Source organism: Oncorhynchus keta, chromosome 3, assembly GCF_023373465.1.
Source record: "Oncorhynchus keta strain PuntledgeMale-10-30-2019 chromosome 3, Oket_V2, whole genome shotgun sequence".
Taxonomy (NCBI): Eukaryota; Metazoa; Chordata; class Actinopteri; order Salmoniformes; family Salmonidae; genus Oncorhynchus; species Oncorhynchus keta.
Genome location: NC_068423.1, coordinates 28,358,917 through 28,378,619, shown reverse-complemented (window position 1 = coordinate 28,378,619; position 19,703 = coordinate 28,358,917). Strand labels below are relative to the sequence as shown.

The 19,703-nt window shown below is 52.3% G+C and overlaps 1 protein-coding gene across 6 annotated transcripts in view; it reads left to right on the top strand.

The window, feature by feature from the left end:
• Positions 1-19,703, top strand: part of LOC127915300 (CSC1-like protein 2) — a 174,249-nt gene that overhangs the window by 107,865 nt on the left and 46,681 nt on the right. The window contains exons 23-25 of one of the 6 annotated variants that reach the window (XM_052495191.1): positions 319-390; positions 17,899-18,033; positions 18,213-18,477. The exons of 3 other annotated variants lie outside the window; for them this stretch is intronic. In XM_052495191.1, coding sequence (XP_052351151.1) covers positions 319-390; positions 17,899-18,033; positions 18,213-18,254 — 249 coding nt within the window. In that variant the 3' untranslated portion in view covers positions 18,255-18,477. Of the gene's footprint in view, positions 1-318; positions 391-17,898; positions 18,034-18,212; positions 18,478-19,703 lie in introns of those variants that run through there. 2 more of the 6 variants (XM_052495196.1, XM_052495195.1) reach the window with 2 other exon arrangements.

The following is a 19,703-nucleotide window of genomic DNA, read 5'->3' as shown; positions in this document are numbered from 1 at the left end:
TGACCCAAGTTAAACAATTTAAAGGTAATGCTACCAAATACTAATTGAATGTATGTAAACGTCTGACACACTAGGAATGTGATAAAATAAATAAAAGCTGAAATAAATCATTCTCTCTACTATTATTCAGACATTTCACATTCTTAAAATAAAGTAGTGATCCTAACTGACCTAAGACAGGGAATTTTTACGAGGATTAAATGTCAGGAATTGTGAAAACTGAGTTTAAATGTATTCGGCTGAAGCGTATGTAAACTCCCGACTTCAACTGTATTATAATTGTGTGTTTTATATTTTCTCCATCTCTTTGCCCCCCAGATCGACGCGGAGAATGTGGATAGTGTAGAGAACGGTCGTCCAGCACGCACCTCTCCCTTCAATAAGTCAGCAGTAAGTACCGTTTCCTCAGCCTAGACGACCTCTCCTCCAATAAGTCAGCAGTAAGTACCGTTTCCTCGGCCTAGACGACCTCTCCCTCCAATAAGTCAGCAGTAAGTACCGTTTCCTCGGCCTAGACGACCTCTCCCTCCAATAAGTCAGCAGTAAGTACCGTTTCCTCGGCCTAGACGACCTCTCCCTCCAATAAGTCAGCAGTAAGTACCGTTTCCTCGGCCTAGACGACCTCTCCCTCCAATAAGTCAGCAGTAAGTACCGTTTCCTCGGCCTAGACGACCTCTCCCTCCAATAAGTCAGCAGTAAGTACCGTTTCCTCGGCCTAGACGTCCTCTCCCTCCAATAAGTCAGCAGTAAGTACCGTTTCCTCGGCCTAGACGACCTCTCCCTCCAATAAGTCAGCAGTAAGTACCGTTTCCTCGGCCTAGACGACCTCTCCCTCCAATAAGTCAGCAAGTACCGTTTCCTCGGCCTAGACGACCTCTCCCTCCAATAAGTCAGCAGTAAGTACCGTTTCCTCGGCCTAGACGACCTCTCCCTCCAATAAGTCAGCAGTAAGTACCGTTTCCTCGGCCTAGACGACCTCTCCCTCCAATAAGTCAGCAGTAAGTACCGTTTCCTCGGCCTAGACGTCCTCTCCCTCCAATAAGTCAGCAGTAAGTACCGTTTCCTCAGCCTAGACGACCTCTCCCTCCAATAAGTCAGCAGTAAGTACCGTTTCCTCGGCCTAGACGACCTCTCCCTCCAATAAGTCAGCAGTAAGTACCGTTTCCTCTACCTAGACAACCTCTCACTCCAATAAGTCAGCAGTAAGTACCGTTTCCTCGGCCTAGATGACCTCTCCCTCCAATAAGTCAGCAGTAAGTACCGTTTCCTCAGCCTAGACGACCTCTCCCTCCAATAAGTCAGCAGTAAGTAGCGTTTCCTCGGCCTAGACGACCTCTCCCTCCAATAAGTCAGCAGTAAGTACCGTTTCCTCGGCCTAGACGCCCTCTCCCTCCAATAAGTCAGCAGTAAGTACCGTTTCCTCGGCCTAGACGTCCTCTCCCTCCAATAAGTCAGCAGTAAGTAGCGTTTCCTCGGCCTAGACGTCCTCTCCCTCCAATAAGTCAGCAGTAAGTACCGTTTCCCCTCGGCCTAGACGCCCTCTCCCTCCAATAAGTCAGCAGTAAGTAGCGTTTCCCCAGCCTAGACGCCCTCTCCTCCAATAAGTCAGCAGTAAGTAGCGTTTCCTCGGTCTAGACGACCTCTCCTCCAATAAGTCAGCAGTAAGTAGCGTTTCCTCGGTCTAGACGACCTCTCCCTCCAATAAGTCAGCAGTAAGTACCGTTTCCTCGGCCTAGACGTCCTCTCCCTCCAATAAGTCAGCAGTAGCGTTTCCTCGGCCTAGACGACCTCTCCCTCCACAAGTCAGCAGTAAGTAGTTTCCTCGGCCTAGACGCCCTCTCCTCCAATAAGTCAGCAGTAAGTAGCGTTTCCTCGGCCTAGACGCCCTCTCCTCCAATAAGTCAGCAGTATGTTTCCTCGGCCTAGACGACCTCTCCTCCAATAAGTCAGCAGTAAGTACCGCTTCCTCGGCCTAGACGCCCTCCCTCCATATAAGTCAGCAGTAAGTACCGCTTTCCTCGGCCTAGACGACCTCTCCTCCAATAAGTCAGCAGTAAGTACCGTTTCCTCGGCCTAGACGACCTCTCCCTCCAATAAGTCAGCAGTAAGTACCGTTTCTCGGCCTAGACGACCTCTCCTCCAATAAGTCAGCAGTAATAGCGTTTCCTCGGCCTAGACGCCCTCTCCTCCAATAAGTCAGCAGTAAGTACCGCTTCCTCGGCCTAGACGACCTCTCCCTCCAATAAGTCAGCAGTAAGTACCGCTTTCCTCGGCCTAGACGACCTCTCCCTCCAATAAGTCAGCAGTAAGTACCGTTTCCTCGGCCTAGACGTCCTCTCCCTCCAATAAGTCAGCAGTAAGTACCGTTTCCTCGGTCTAGACGACCTCTCCCTCCAATAAGTCAGCAGTAAGTACCGTTTCCTCGGCCTAGACGACCTCTCCCTCCAATAAGTCAGCAGTAAGTACCGCTTCTCGGCCTAGACGACCTCTCCCCTCCAATAAGTCAGCAGTAAGTACCGTTTCCCGGCCTAGACGTCCTCTCCCTCCAATAAGTCAGCAGTAAGTACCGTTTCCTCGGCCTAGACGCCCTCTCCCTCCAATAAGTCAGCAGTAAAATACCGTTTCCTCGGCCTAGATGACCTCTCCTCCAATAAGTCAGCAGTAAGTACCGTTTCCTCGGCCTAGACGACCTCTCCCTCCAATAAGTCAGCAGTAAGTACTGTTTCCTCGGTCTAGACGACCTCTCCCTCCAATAAGTCAGCAGTAAGTACCGCTTCCTCGGCCTAGACGACCTCTCCTCCAATAAGTCAGCAGTAAGTACCGTTTCCTCGGCCTAGACGACCTCTCCCTCCAATAAGTCAGCAGTAAGTACCGTTTCCTCGGTCTAGACGACCTCTCCTCCAATAAGTCAGCAGTAAGTACCGTTTCCTCGGCCTAGACGCCCTCTCCCTCCAATAAGTCAGCAGTAAGTAGCGTTTCCCCGGCCTAGACGACCTCTCCTCCAATAAGTCAGCAGTAAGTAGTGTTTCCTCGGCCTAGACGTCCTCTCCTCCAATAAGTCAGCAGTAAGTACCGTTTCCTCGGCCTAGACGCCCTCTCCTCCAATAAGTCAGCAGTAGTAGCGTTTCCTCGGCCTAGACGACCTCTCCCTCCAATAAGTCAGCAGTAAGTACCGTTTCCTCGGCCTAGACGTCCTCTCCCTCCAATAAGTCAGCAGTAAGTACCGTTTCCTCGGCCTAGACGACCTCTCCCTCCAATAAGTCAGCAGTAAGTACCGTTTCCTCGGCCTAGACGACCTCTCCCTCCAATAAGTCAGCAGTAAGTACCGTTTCCTCGGCCTAGACGACCTCTCCCTCCAATAAGTCAGCAGTAGCGTTTCCTCGGCCTAGACGCCCTCTCCCTCCAATAAGTCAGCAGTAAGTACCGTTCCTCGGCCTAGACGACCTCTCCTCCAATAAGTCAGCAGTAAGTACCGTTTCCTCGGCCTAGACGACCTCTCCCTCCAATAAGTCAGCAGTAAGTACCGTTTCCTCGGCCTAGACGCCCTCTCCTCCAATAAGTCAGCAGTAAGTACCGTTTCCTCGGTCTAGACGACCTCTCCCTCCAATAAGTCAGCAGTAAGTACCGTTTCCTCGGCCTAGACGACCTCTCCCTCAATAAGTCAGCAGTAAGTACCGTTTCCTCGGCCTAGACGACCTCTCCCCTCCAATAAGTCAGCAGTAAGTACCGTTTCCTCGGCCTAGACGCCCTCTCCCTCCAATAAGTCAGCAGTAAGTACCGTTTCCTCGGCCTAGATGACCTCTCCCTCCAATAAGTCAGCAGTAAGTACCGTTTCCTCGGCCTAGACGACCTCTCCCTCCAATAAGTCAGCAGGTACCGTTTCCTCGGTCTAGACGACCTCTCCCTCCAATAAGTCAGCAGTAAGTACCGTTTCCTCGGCCTAGACGACCTCTCCCTCCAATAAGTCAGCAGTAAATACCGTTTCCTCGGCCTAGACGACCTCTCCCTCCAATAAGTCAGCAGTAAGTACCGTTTCTCGGCCTAGACGACCTCTCCTCCAATAAGTCAGCAGTAAGTACCGTTTCCTCGGCCTAGACGACCTCTCCCTCCAATAAGTCAGCAGTAAGTACCGTTTCTTCGGCCTAGACGACCTCTCCCTCCAATAAGTCAGCAGTAAGTACCGTTTCCTCGGCCTAGACGACCTCTCCTCCAATAAGTCAGCAGTAAGTACCGTTTCCTCGGCCTAGACGTCCTCTCCCTCCAATAAGTCAGCAGTAAGTACCGTTTCCTCAGCCTAGACGACCTCTCCCTCCAATAAGTCAGCAGTAAGCCGCTTCTCGGCCTAGACGACCTCTCCCTCCAATAAGTCAGCAGTAAGTACCGTTTCCTCAGCCTAGACGACCTCTCCCTCCAATAAGTCAGCAGTAAGTACCGTTTCGGCCTAGATGACCTCTCCCCTCCAATAAGTCAGCAGTAAGTACCGTTTCCTCAGCCTAGACGACCTCTCCCTCCAATAAGTCAGCAGTAAGTAGCGTTTCCTCGGCCTAGACGACCTCTCCCTCCAATAAGTCAGCAGTAAGTACCGTTTCCTCGGCCTAGACGCCCTCTCCTCCAATAAGTCAGCAGTAAGTACCGTTTCTCGGCCTAGACGCCCTCTCCCTCCAATAAGTCAGCAGTAAGTAGCGTTTCTCGGCCTAGACGCCCTCCCCTCCAATAAGTCAGCAGTAAGTACCGTTTCCTCGGCCTAGACGTCCTCTCCCTCCAATAAGTCAGCAGTAAGTAGCGTTTCCTCCAGCCTAGACGTCCCTCTCCCTCCAATAAGTCAGCAGTAAGTACGTTTCCTCGGCCTAGACGACCTCTCCCTCCAATAAGTCAGCAGTAAGTAGCGTTTCCTCGGCCTAGACGACCTCTCCCTCCCAATAAGTCAGCAGTAAGTACGGTTTCCCTCGGCCTAGACGCCCTCTCCCTCCAATAAGTCAGCAGTAGCGTTTCCTCGGCCTAGACGACCTCTCCCTCCAATAAGTCAGCAGTAGCGCCTCGGCCTAGACGTCCTCTCCCTCCAATAAGTCAGCAGTAAGTACCGCTTCCCTCGGCCTAGACGTCCTCTCCTCCAATAAGTCAGCAGTAAGTAGCGTTCCTCGGCCTAGACGACCTCTCCCTCCAATAAGTCAGCAGTAAGTACCGTTTCCTCGGCCTAGACGTCCTCTCCCTCCAATAAGTCAGCAGTAAGTACCGCTTCCTCGGCCTAGACGACCTCTCCCTCCAATAAGTCAGCAGTAAGTACCGTTTCCTCGGCCTAGACGACCTCTCCCTCCAATAAGTCAGCAGTAAGTACCGTTTCTCGGCCTAGACGACCTCTCCCTCCAATAAGTCAGCAGTAAGTACCGTTTCCTCGGCCTAGACGTCCTCTCCCTCAATAAGTCAGCAGTAAGTACCGTTTCCTCGGCCTAGACGACCTCTCCCTCCAATAAGTCAGCAGTAAGTACCGCTTTCCTCGGCCTAGACGACCTCTCCTCCAATAAGTCAGCAGTAAGTACCGTTTCTCGGCCTAGACGACCTCTCCCTCCAATAAGTCAGCAGTAAATACCGTTTCCTCGGCCTAGACGACCTCTCCTCCAATAAGTCAGCAGTAAGTACCGTTTTCCTCGGCCTAGACGACCTCTCCCTCCAATAAGTCAGCAGTAAGTACCGTTTCCTCGGCCTAGACGACCTCTCCCTCCAATAAGTCAGCAGTAAGTACCGTTTCCTCGGCCTAGACGTCCTCTCCTCCAATAAGTCAGCAGGTACCGTTTCCTCGGCCTAGATGACCTCTCCCTCCAATAAGTCAGCAGTAAGTACCGTTTCCTCGGCCTAGACGACCTCTCCCTCCAATAAGTCAGCAGTAGTACCGTTTCCTCGGCCTAGACGACCTCTCCCTCCAATAAGTCAGCAGTAAGTACCGTTTCCTCGGCCTAGACGCCTCTCCCTCCAATAAGTCAGCAGTAAGTACTGTTTCCTCGGCCTAGACGCCCTCTCCCTCCAATAAGTCAGCAGTAAGTAGCGTTTTCCCCAGCCTAGACGCCCTCTCCCTCCAATAAGTCAGCAGTAAGTACCGTTTCCCTCGGCCCTGGACGACCTCTCCCTCCAATAAGTCAGCAGTAAGTAGCGTTTCGGTCTAGACGACCTCTCCCTCCAATAAGTCAGCAGTAAGTACCGTTTCCTCGGCCTAGACGCCCTCTCCTCCAATAAGTCAGCAGTAGCGCTTCCTCGTCTAGACGACCTCTCCCTCCAATAAGTCAGCAGTAGCGTTTCCTCGGCCTAGACGCCCTCTCCCTCCAATAAGTCAGCAGTAAGTAGCGCTTCCTCGGCCTAGACGACCCTCTCCTCCACATAGTCAGCAGTAGTAGCGTTTCTTCTGCCTAGACGACCTCTCCTCCAATAAGTCAGCAGTAAGTACCGCTTCCTCGGCCTAGACGCCCTCTCCCTCCAATAAGTCAGCAGTAAGTACCGCTTTCCTCGGCCTAGACGACCTCTCCTCCAATAAGTCAGCAGTAAGTACGTTCTCGGCCTAGACGACCTCTCCCTCCAATAAGTCAGCAGTAAGTAGCGTTTCCTCGGCCTAGACGCCCTCTCCTCCAATAAGTCAGCAGTAGTACCGTTTCTCGGCCTAGACGACCTCTCCCTCCAATAAGTCAGCAGTAAGTACCGTTTCTCGGCCTAGACGACCTCTCCCTCCAATAAGTCAGCAGTAAGTAACGTTTCCTCGGCCTAGACGTCCTCTCCCTCCAATAAGTCAGCAGTAGTACTGTTTCCTCGGCCTAGACGACCTCTCCCTCCAATAAGTCAGCAGTAAGTACCGTTCTCGGCCTAGACGACCTCTCCTCCAATAAGTCAGCAGTAAGTACCGTTTCCTCGGCCTAGACGACCTCTCCCTCCAATAAGTCAGCAGTAAGTAACGTTTCCGGCCTAGACGCCCTCTCCTCCACAAGTCAGCAGTAAGTACCGCTTTCCTCGGTCTAGACGACCTCTCCCTCCAATAAGTCAGCAGTAAGTACCGTTTCCTCGGCCTAGACGACCTCTCCCTCCAATAAGTCAGCAGTAAGTACCGCTTCCTCGGCCTAGACGACCTCTCCCTCCAATAAGTCAGCAGTGGTACCGCTTCCTCGGCTCAGACGCCTCTCCCTCCAATAAGTCAGCAGTAAGTACCGTTTCTCGGCCTAGATGACCTCTCCCTCCAATAAGTCAGCAGTAAGTACCGTTTCTCGGCCTAGACGACCTCTCCCTCCAATAAGTCAGCAGTAAGTACTGCTTCTCGGCCTAGACGTTTCCCTCCAATAAGTCAGCAGTAAGTACCGCTTCTCAGCCTAGACGACCTCTCCCTCCAATAAGTCAGCAGTAAGTACCGTTTCCTCGGCCTAGACGACCTCTCCCTCCAATAAGTCAGCAGTAAGTACCGTTTCAGCCTAGACGACCTCTCCCTCAGTCAGCAGTAAGTACCGTTTCCTCGGCCTAGATGACCTCTCCCTCCAATAAGTCAGCAGTAAGTACCGTTTCCTCAGCCTAGACGACCTCCTCCTCCAATAAGTCAGCAGTAGCGTTCCCTCGGCCTAGACGACCTCTCCCTCCAATAAGTCAGCAGTAAGTACTGTTTCTCGGCCTAGACGCCCTCTCCTCGAATAAGTCAGCAGTAAGTACCGCTTCTCGGCCTAGACGCCCTCTCCCTCCAATAAGTCAGCAGTAGCGCTTCTCGGTTTAGACGTCCTCTCACTCCAATAAGTCAGCAGTAAGTACCGTTTCCTCGCCTAGACGCCCTCTCCTCCAATAAGTCAGCAGTAAGTAGCGTTTCCTCGGCCTAGACGCCCTCTCCCTCCAATAAGTCAGCAGGTAGAAGTTTCCTCGGCCTGGACGACCTCTCCCTCCACAAGTCAGCAGTAAGTAGCGTTTCCTCGGCCCTAGACGACCTCTCCCTCCAATAGTCAGCAGTAAGTACTGTTTCCTCGGCCTAGACGTCCTCTCCCCTCCAATAAGTCAGCAGTAGCGTTTCTCGGCCTAGACGACCTCTCCCTCCACAAGTCAGCAGTAGCGTAGCGTTTCCTCGGCCTAGACGCCCTCTCCCTCCAATAAGTCAGCAGTAAGTACCGCTTCTCGGCCTAGACGCCCTCTCCTCCAATAAGTCAGCAGTAGCCTCGCCTAGACGACCTCTCCTCCAATAAGTCAGCAGGTACCGCTTCCTCGGCCTAGACGCCCTCTCCCTCCAATAAGTCAGCAGTAAGTACCGTTTCCTCGGCCTAGACGACCTCTCCCTCCAATAAGTCAGCAGTAAGTACCGTTTCCTCGGCCTAGACGACCTCTCCCTCCAATAAGTCAGCAGTAAGTACCGTTTCCCCGGCCTAGACGACCTCTCCCTCCAATAAGTCAGCAGTAAGTAGCGTTTCGGCCTAGACGCCCTCTCCCTCCAATAAGTCAGCAGTAAGTACCGTTCCTCGGCCTAGACGACCTCTCCCTCCAATAAGTCAGCAGTAAGTACCGTTTCCTCGGCCTAGACGACCTCTCCCTCCAATAAGTCAGCAGTAAGTACCGTTTCCTCGGCCTAGACGCCCTTCCCTCCAATAAGTCAGCAGTAAGTGTCGTTTCTCGGTCTAGACGACCTCTCCCTCCAATAAGTCAGCAGTAAGTACCGCTTCTCGGCCTAGACGACCTCTCCCTCCAATAAGTCAGCAGTAAGTACCGTTTCTCGGCCTAGACGACCTCTCCTCCAATAAGTCAGCAGGTAAGTACCGTTTCTCGGCCTAGACGTCCTCTCCTCCACAAGTCAGCAGTAAGTACCGTTCCTCGGCCTAGATGACCTCTCCCTCCAATAAGTCAGCAGTAAGTACCGTCCCTCGGCCTAGACGACCTCTCCTCCAATAAGTCAGCAGTAAGTAGCGTTTCCTCGGCCTAGACGACCTCTCCCTCCAATAAGTCAGCAGTAAGTACCGCTTCCTCGGCCTAGACGTCCTCTCCTCCAATAAGTCAGCAGTAAGTACTGTTTCCTCGGCCTAGACGTCCTCTCCTCCAATAAGTCAGCAGTAATTAGCCGTTTCCCAGCCTAGACGTCCTCCCCTCCAATAAGTCAGCAGTAAGTACCGTTTCCTCGGCCTAGACGACCTCTCCCTCCAATAAGTCAGCAGTAGCGTTTCCTCGGTCTAGACGACCTCCTCCAATAAGTCAGCAGTAAGTACCGCTTTCCTCGGCCTAGACGCCCTTCCCTCCAATAAGTCAGCAGTAGCGTTTCCTCGGCCTAGACGACCTCTCCCTCCAATAAGTCAGCAGTAAGTACCGCTTCCTCGGCCTAGACGCCCTCTCCCTCCAATAAGTCAGCAGTAAGTACCGTTTCCTCGGCCTAGACGTCCTCTCCCTCCAATAAGTCAGCAGTAGCGTTTCTCGGCCTAGACGACCTCTCCTCCAATAAGTCAGCAGGTACCGCTTCCTCGGCCTAGACGCCCTCTCCCTCCAATAAGTCAGCAGACGTTTCCTCGGCCTAGACGACCTCCCCTCCAATAAGTCAGCAGTAAGTACCGCTTTCCTCGGCCTAGACGACCTCTCCCTCCAATAAGTCAGCAGTAAGTACCGCTTCCTCGGCCTAGACGACCTCTCCCTCCAATAAGTCAGCAGTAAGTACCGCTTTCCTCGGCCTAGACGTCCTTCCTCCAATAAGTCAGCAGTAAGTACCGCTTTCCTCGGCCTAGACGACCTCTCCCTCCAATAAGTCAGCAGTAAGTACCGTTTCCTCGGCCTAGACGACCTCTCCCTCCAATAAGTCAGCAGTAGTACTGCTTCCTCGGCCTAGACGTCCTCTCCTCCAATAAGTCAGCAGTAAGTACTGCTTCCTCGGCCTAGACGCCCTCTCCTCCAATAAGTCAGCAGTAAGTAGCTTTCCCAGCCTAGACGCCCTCTCCTCCAATAAGTCAGCAGTAAGTAGCGTTTCCTCGGTCTAGACGACCTCTCCTCCAATAAGTCAGCAGTAGCGTTTCCTCGGTCTAGACGACCTCTCCCTCCAATAAGTCAGCAGTAAGTACCGCTTCCTCGGCCTAGACGCCCTCTCCTCCAATAAGTCAGCAGGTAGCGTTCCTCGGCCTAGACGACCTCTCCCTCCAATAAGTCAGCAGTAAGTACCGTTTCCTCGGCCTAGACGTCCTCTCCTCCAATAAGTCAGCAGTAAGTACCGTTTCTCGGCCTAGACGTCCTCTCCCTCCAATAAGTCAGCAGTAAGTAGCGTTTCCTCGGCCTAGACGACCTCTCCCTCCAATAAGTCAGCAGTAAGTACCGTTTCCTCGGCCTAGACGTCCCTCTCCCTCCAATAAGTCAGCAGGTACCGTTTCCTCGGCCTAGACGACCTCTCCCTCCAATAAGTCAGCAGGTACCGCCTAGACGCCCTCGGCCTAGACGTACCTTTCTCTCCCTCCAATAAGTCAGCAGGTAGCGTTTCCCCGGCCTAGACGACCTCTCCCTCCAATAAGTCAGCAGTAGTACCGTTTCTCGGCCTAGACGCACTTCCCTCCACAAGTCAGCAGTAAGTACCGCTTCCTCGGCCTAGACGACCTCTCCTCCAATAAGTCAGCAGTAAGTACTGTTTCCCTCGGCCTAGACGACCCTCTCCTCCAATAAGTCAGCAGTAAGTACTGTTTCTCGGCCTAGACGACCTCTCCCTCCAATAAGTCAGCAGTAAGTACTGCTTCTCGGCCTAGACGACCTCTCCCTCCAATAAGTCAGCAGTACCGCTTCCTCGGCCTAGACGACCTCTCCCTCCAATAAGTCAGCAGTAGTACGTTTCCTCGGCCTAGACGACCTCTCCCTCCAATAAGTCAGCAGTAAGTACCGTTTCCTCGGCCTAGACGACCTCTCCCTCCAATAAGTCAGCAGTAAGTACCGCTTTCCTCGGCCTAGACGACCTCTCCCTCCAATAAGTCAGCAGGTACCGTTTCCTCGGCCTAGACGACCTCTCCCTCCAATAAGTCAGCAGTAAGTACCGTTTCCTCGCCTAGACGCCCTCTCCTCCAATAAGTCAGCAGTAAGTACCGCTTCCTCGGCCTAGACGCCCTCTCCCTCCAATAAGTCAGCAGTAAGTAGCGTTCTCGGCCTAGACGCCCTCTCCTCCAATAAGTCAGCAGGTGTAGCGTTTCCCTCGGCCTAGACGACCTCTCCCTCCAATAAGTCAGCAGGTACTGCTTCTCGGCCTAGACGACCCTCTCCTCCAATAAGTCAGCAGTAAGTACCGTTTCTCTCGGCCTAGACGACCTCTCCCTCCAATAAGTCAGCAGTAAGTAGCGCTCTCGGCCTAGACGACCTCTCCCTCCAATAAGTCAGCAGTAGCGTTTCCTCGCCTAGACGCCCTCTCCCTCCAATAAGTCAGCAGTAAGTACCGCTTCCTCGGCCTAGACGACCTCTCCCTCCAATAAGTCAGCAGTAGTAGCGTTTCCTCGGCCTAGACGACCTCTCCCTCCAATAAGTCAGCAGTAAGTACCGCTTCCTCGGCCTAGACGTCCCTCTCCCTCCAATAAGTCAGCAGTAAGTACCGTTTCCTCGGCCTAGACGACCTCTCCCTCCAATAAGTCAGCAGTAAGTACCGTTTCCTCGGCCTAGACGACCTCTCCCTCCAATAAGTCAGCAGTAAGTACCGTTTCCTCGGCCTAGACGACCTCTCCCTCCAATAAGTCAGCAGTAAGTACCGTTTCCTCGGCCTAGACGCCCTCTCCTCCAATAAGTCAGCAGTAAGTACCGTTTCCTCGGCCTAGACGACCTCTCCCTCCAATAAGTCAGCAGGTACCGTTTCCTCGGCCTAGACGACCTCTCCCTCCAATAAGTCAGCAGTAAGTACCGTTTCCTCGGCCTAGACGTCCTCTCCTCCAATAAGTCAGCAGTAAGTACCGTTTCCTCGGCCTAGACGTCCTCTCCCTCCAATAAGTCAGCAGTAAGTAGCGTTTCCTCGGCCTAGACGACCTCTCCCTCCAATAAGTCAGCAGTAAGTAGCGTTTCCTCGGTCTAGACGACCTCTCCTCCAATAAGTCAGCAGTAAGTACCTTTCCTCGGCCCAGACGACCTCTCCCTCCAATAAGTCAGCAGTAAGTACCGTTTCCTCGGCCTAGACGCCCTCTCCTCCAATAAGTCAGCAGTAGTAGCGTTTCCTCGGCCTAGACGACCTCTCCTCCAATAAGTCAGCAGTAAGTAGCGTTTCCTCGGCCTAGACGTCCCTCTCCCTCCAATAAGTCAGCAGTAAGTACCGTTCCTCGGCCTAGACGACCTCTCCCTCCAATAAGTCAGCAGTAAGTAGCGTTTCCTCGGCCTAGACGACCTCTCCCTCCAATAAGTCAGCAGTAAGTACCGCTTCTCGGCCTAGACGTCCTCCCCTCCAATAAGTCAGCAGTAAGCACCGTTTCCTCGGCCTAGACGACCTCTCCCTCCAATAAGTCAGCAGTAAGTACCGTTTCCTCGGCCTAGACGACCTCTCCCTCCAATAAGTCAGCAGTAAGTACCGCTCTCGGCCTAGACGTCCTCTCCTCCAATAAGTCAGCAGTAAGTAGCGTTTCCTCGGCCTAGACGCCCTTCCCTCCAATAAGTCAGCAGTAAGTACCGTTTCCTCGGCCTAGACGACCTCTCCCTCCAATAAGTCAGCAGTAAGTACCGTTTCCTCGGCCTAGACGACCTCTCCCTCCAATAAGTCAGCAGTAAGTACCGTTTCCCTCGGCCTAGACGGTCTCCTCCAATAAGTCAGCAGTAAGTACCGTTTCCTCGGTCTAGACGACCTCCCTCCAATAAGTCAGCAGTAAGTACCGTTTCCTCGGCCTAGACGACCTCTCCCTCCAATAAGTCAGCAGTAAGTACTGTTTCCTCGGCCTAGACGACCTCTCCTCCAATAAGTCAGCAGTAAGTACCGCTTCCTCGGCCTAGACGTCCTCTCCCTCCAATAAGTCAGCAGTAAGTACCGTTTCCTCGGCCTAGACGCCTCTCCCTCCAATAAGTCAGCAGTAGTAGCGTTTCCTCAGCCTAGACGTCCTCTCCCCTCCAATAAGTCAGCAGTAGTACCGTTTCCTCGGTCTAGACGACCTCTCCCTCCAATAAGTCAGCAGTAAGTAGCGTTTCCTCGGCCTAGACGACCTCTCCTCCAATAAGTCAGCAGTACCGTTTCCTCGGCCTAGACGACCCTCTCCCTCCAATAAGTCAGCAGTAAGTAGCGTTCCTCGGCCTAGACGACCTCTCCCTCCAATAAGTCAGCAGTAAGTAGCGTTTCCTCGGCCTAGACGTCCTCTCCCTCCAATAAGTCAGCAGTAAGTACCGCTTCCTCGGCCTAGACGACCCTCTCCCTCCAATAAGTCAGCAGTAAGTACCGTCTCGGCCTAGACGACCTCTCCCTCCAATAAGTCAGCAGTAAGTACCGTTTCCTCGGCCTAGACGACCTCTCCCTCCAATAAGTCAGCAGTAAGTACCGTTTCCTCGGCCTAGACGACCTCTCCTCCAATAAGTCAGCAGTCAGCCTCGGCCTAGACGACCTCCCTCCAATAAGTCAGCAGTAAGTACCGTTTCCTCGGCCTAGACGACCTCTCCTCCAATAAGTCAGCAGGTACCGTTTCCTCGGCCTAGACGCCCTCTCCCTCCAATAAGTCAGCAGTAAGTACCGTTTCCTCGGCCTAGACGACCTCTCCCTCCAATAAGTCAGCAGTAAGTACCGTTTCCTCGGCCTAGACGACCTCTCCCTCCAATAAGTCAGCAGTAAGTACCGTTTCCTCGGCCTAGACGACCTCTCCCTCCAATAAGTCAGCAGTAAGTACCGCTTCCTCGGCCTAGACGACCTCTCCCTCCAATAAGTCAGCAGTAAGTAGCGTTTCCCCGGCCTAGACGTCCTCTCCCTCCAATAAGTCAGCAGTAAGTACCGTTTCCTCGGCCTAGACGACCTCTCCTCCAATAAGTCAGCAGTAAGTAGCGTTTCCTCGGCCTAGACGACCTCTCCCTCCAATAAGTCAGCAGTAAGTACCGTTTCCTCGGCCTAGACGCCCTCTCCCTCCAATAAGTCAGCAGTAAGTAGCGTTTCCTCGGCCTAGACGACCTCTCCCTCCAATAAGTCAGCAGTAAGTAGCGTTTCCCTCGGCCTAGACGTCCTCTCCCTCCAATAAGTCAGCAGTAAGTACCGTTTCCTCGGCCTAGACGTCCTCTCCTCAATAAGTCAGCAGTAAGTAGCGTTTCCTCGGCCTAGACGACCTCCCCTCCAATAAGTCAGCAGTAAGTAGCGTTTCCTCGGCCTAGACGACCTCTCCCTCCAATAAGTCAGCAGTAAGTACCGTTTCCTCGGCCTAGACGACCTCTCCCTCCAATAAGTCAGCAGTAAGTACCGTTTCCTCGGCCTAGACGACCTCTCCCTCCAATAAGTCAGCAGTAAGTACCGTTTCCTCGGCCTAGACGACCTCTCCCTCCAATAAGTCAGCAGTAAGTACGTTTCCTCGGCCTAGACGTCCTCTCCCTCCAATAAGTCAGCAGTAAGTACCGTTTCCTCGGCCTAGACGACCTCTCCTCCAATAAGTCAGCAGTAAGTACTGTTTCCTCGGCCTAGACGACCTCTCCCTCCAATAAGTCAGCAGTAAGTACCGTTTCCTCGGCCTAGACGTCCTCTCCCTCCAATAAGTCAGCAGTAAGTACCGTTTCCTCGGCCTAGACGACCTCTCCCTCCAATAAGTCAGCAGTAAGTACCGTTTCCTCGGCCTAGACGACCTCTCCCTCCAATAAGTCAGCAGTAAGTACCGTTTCCTCGGCCTAGACGACCTCTCCCTCCAATAAGTCAGCAGTAAGTACCGTTTCCTCGGCCTAGACGTCCTCTCCCTCCAATAAGTCAGCAGTAAGTACCGTTTCCTCGGCCTAGATGACCTCTCCCTCAATAAGTCAGCAGTAAGTACCGTTTCCTCGGCCTAGACGACCTCTCCCTCCAATAAGTCAGCAGTAAGTACCGTTTCCTCGGCCTAGACGTCCTCTCCCTCCAATAAGTCAGCAGTAAGTACCGTTTCCTCAGCCTAGACGACCTCTCCCTCCAATAAGTCAGCAGTAAGTACCGTTTCCTCGGCCTAGACGACCTCTCCCTCCAATAAGTCAGCAGTAAGTACCGTTTCCTCAGCCTAGACGACCTCTCCCTCCAATAAGTCAGCAGTAAGTACCGTTTCCTCGGCCTAGATGACCTCTCCTCCAATAAGTCAGCAGTACCTTTCCTCAGCCTAGACGACCTCTCCTCCAATAAGTCAGCAGTAGCCTCCTAGACGACCTCTCCCTCCAATAAGTCAGCAGTAAGTACCGTTTCTCAGCCTAGACGTCCTCTCCCTCCAATAAGTCAGCAGTAAGTACCGTTTCCTCGGCCTAGACGACCTCTCCCTCCAATAAGTCAGCAGTAAGTAGCGTTTCCTCGGCCTAGACGTCCTCTCCCTCCAATAAGTCAGCAGTAAGTACCGTTTCCTCGGCCTAGACGTCCTCTCCCTCAATAAGTCAGCAGTAAGTAGCGTTTCCTCAGCCTAGACGCCCTCTCCCTCCAATAAGTCAGCAGTAAGTAGCGTTTCCTCGGCCTAGACGACCTCTCCCTCCAATAAGTCAGCAGTAAGTAGCGTTTCCTCGGTCTAGACGACCTCTCCCTCCAATAAGTCAGCAGTAAGTACCTCGGCCTAGACGTCCTCTCCCTCCAATAAGTCAGCAGTAAGTAGCGTTTCCTCGGGCCTAGACGACCTCTCCTCCAATAAGTCAGCAGTAAGTAGCGTTTCCTCGGCCTAGACGTCCTCTCCCTCCAATAAGTCAGCAGTAAGTACCGTTTCCTCGGCCTAGCGACCTCTCCCTCCAATAAGTCAGACGTTTCCCTCTCTCCCCTCCAATAAGTCAGCAGTAAGTACCGTTTCCTCGGCCTAGACGACCTCTCCCTCAATAAGTCAGCAGTAAGTACCGTTTCCTCGGCCTAGACGTCCTCTCCCTCAATAAGTCAGCAGTAAGTACCGTTTCCTCGCCTAGACGACCTCTCCCTCCAATAAGTCAGCAGTAAGTACCGTTTCCTCGGCCTAGACGACCTCCCTCAATAAGTCAGCAGTAAGTACCGTTCTCCTGGCCTAGACGACCTCTCCCTCCAATAAGTCAGCAGTAAGTAGCGTTTCCTCGGCCTAGACGACCTCTCCCTCCAATAAGTCAGCAGTAAGTACCGTTTCCTCGGCCTAGACGACCTCTCCCTCCAATAAGTCAGCAGTAAGTACCGTTTCCTCGGCCTAGACGACCTCTCCCTCCAATAAGTCAGCAGTAAGTACCGCTCTCGGCCTTTCTCCTCCAATAAGTCAGCAGTAAGTACACGTTTCCTCGGCCTAGACGACCTCTCCCTCCAATAAGTCAGCAGTAAGTACCGTTTCCTCAGCCTAGACGACCTCTCCTCCAATAAGTCAGCAGGTACCGTTTCCTCGGCCTAGACGACCTCTCCCTCCAATAAGTCAGCAGTAAGTACCGTTTCCTCGGCCTAGACGACCTCTCCCTCCAATAAGTCAGCAGTAAGTACCGTTTCCTCGGCCTAGATGACCTCTCCCTCCAATAAGTCAGCAGTAAGTACCGTTTCCTCGGCCTAGACGACCTCTCCCTCCAATAAGTCAGCAGTAAGTACCGTTTCCTCGGCCTAGACGACCTCTCCCTCCAATAAGTCAGCAGTAAGTACCGTTTCCTCAGCCTAGACGTCCTCTCCCTCCAATAAGTCAGCAGTAAGTTTCCCAGCCTAGTTTCCCTCCAATAAGTCAGGCCTAGACGACCTCTCCCTCCAATAAGTCAGCAGTAAGTAGCGTTTCCTCGGCCTAGACGACCTCTCCCTCCAATAAGTCAGCAGTAAGTACCGTTTCCTCGGCCTAGACGACCTCTCCCTCCAATAAGTCAGCAGTAAGTAGTTTCCTCGGCCTAGACGACCTCTCCCTCCAATAAGTCAGCAGTAAGTAGTTTCCTCGGCCTAGACGTCCTCTCCCTCCAATAAGTCAGCAGTAAGTACCGTTTCCTCGGCCTAGACGACCTCTCCCTCCAATAAGTCAGCAGTAAGTAGCGTTTCCTCAGCCTAGACGACCTCTCCACTCCAATAAGTCAGCAGTAAAGTACCGTTTCTCGGCCTAGACGTCCTCTCCCTCCAATAAGTCAGCAGTAAGTACCGTTTCCCTCGGCCTAGACGACCTCTCCCTCCAATAAGTCAGCAGTAAGTACCGTTTCCCTCGGCCTAGACGACCTCTCCCTCCAATAAGTCAGCAGTAAGTACGTTTCCTCGGCCTAGACGACCTCTCCCTCCAATAAGTCAGCAGTAGTAGCGTTTCCTCGGCCTAGACGTCCTCTCCCTCCAATAAGTCAGCAGTAAGTACCGTTTCCTCGGCCTAGACGACCTCTCCCTCCAATAAGTCAGCAAGTACCGTTTCCTCGGCCTAGACGACCTCTCCTCCAATAAGTCAGCAGTAAGTACCGTTTCCTCGGCCTAGACGTCCTCTCCCTCCAATAAGTCAGCAGTAAGTACCGTTTCCTCGGTCTAGACGACCTCTCCCTCCAATAAGTCAGCAGTAAGTACCGTTTCCTCGGCCTAGACGACCTCTCCCTCCAATAAGTCAGCAGTAAGTACCGTTTCCTCGGCCTAGACGACCTCTCCCTCCAATAAGTCAGCAGGTAAGTACCGTTTCCTCGGCCTAGACGTCCTCTCCTCCAATAAGTCAGCAGTAAGTACCGTTTCCTCGGCCTAGATGACCTCTCCCTCCAATAAGTCAGCAGTAAGTACACCTCGGCCTAGACGACCTCTCCCTCCAATAAGTCAGCAGTAAGTACCGTTTCCTCGGCCTAGACGACCTCTCCCTCCATCTCTCACACTGACCTTTCTCCTCCTTTCTATCCCTCTCTCTTCTTCTTCTTCTTTCCCAACAACAGCAGATGTACATTGCCTCAGTCCTCCAGGACCCCAGTTTAGACGAGCTGGGTTCGGCTGGAAGCGGGGTCAGCGAGGGTTCGCAGGACGAGGAGATCATCCAAGTGGGGAACAGCCTCAATGAGGCCGACTTCCAGGTAGCCTGCCGACGTGCCCTTTGAGCAAGGAGCTTCAATTCTTGTCATTTCTCCCGGGGGGTGGAGCTTAACTTCCAACTCCTCGTGTGTGTGTGTCCTCGTGTTGTTGTGAGCATAAAGATACGTTTCTCTTTCTCTGCAAGTGATTGGACAATAAAGTATTCTCCTTTTTCTCCCAGAGCGGCGAGGACAGTCTCCTCGCGAACGAGGTGCGGCACTGACGTCAGGAGACGCCGGAGACGGTTGTCAGGGTGGAGACGGAGGACGGGGAGAGAGGAGCAGAGACTGAGATGGCAGAAACTAAAGTTTAATTTCACCGACTGGATGGATGCACTGACCTAGTGAATTAAGCTACAGTGCTGAAACGGACTGACACAGCTTTAAAAGACATGGATAGACCACTAACCTTAAAGTCCTGAACACATTACATTGTCCACACACACACACACACACACACACACACACACACACACACACACACACACACACACACACACACACACACACACACACACACACACACACACACACACACACACACACACACAACACACACACATAATACACATACACATACACACACACACACACACACACACACACACACACACACACACACACACACACACATACACACACAACACACACACACACACACACACACACACACACACACACACACACACACACACACACACACACAACACATACACATACACACACACACACACACACACACACACATACACACACACACACACACACACACACACACACACACACACACACACACACACACACACACACACACACACACAATACAACACACACACATAATACACATACACATACACACACACATACACATACATACACACACACACACATACACACACACACACACACACACACACACACACACACACACACACACACACACACACACACACACACACACACACACACACACACACACACACACACACACACAACACACACACACAATAACATACACACACACACACATACACATACACAATACACACACACACACATACACACACAATACAACACACACACACACATACACATACACAATACACACACACACACACATACACATACACAATACACAATACACACACAATACACATACACACAACACACACACACACAATACAACACACACACACACACAATACAACACACACACACACAACAACAAATACAACACACACACACACAACACAATACAACACACACACCACACAATACAACACATACAACACACACACACAGAGAGAGAGAGAGAATGTGTCTACTAAAGGACTGGTAACTCTCCCTTCCAACTATTGATCTCGCGCTGACTGTGAAGGAGGGATCTTTCCTTCCCATAATCCTTTGCCTGTTCTGCCTGCACCCCTAGTCGTCTCTGTGCCCTAGAGGCTTCGTCACAATAAGCAGCCTAATATGAGAAGATGAAGAAGAGGAGGAGGAGAAATGTCTGTCAGCATCACACACACACACACACACACACACACACACTGTTCCGCCTGCTCTGGTCTCCCACTACTCTGTCCCGACGGTCTCCGGAGGTCTCTTGGTGGTTCCAACCCTGTGTAAAAAAAAGAAAGAAAAGGAATGTGGTCACCGTGACGACACCATGACGA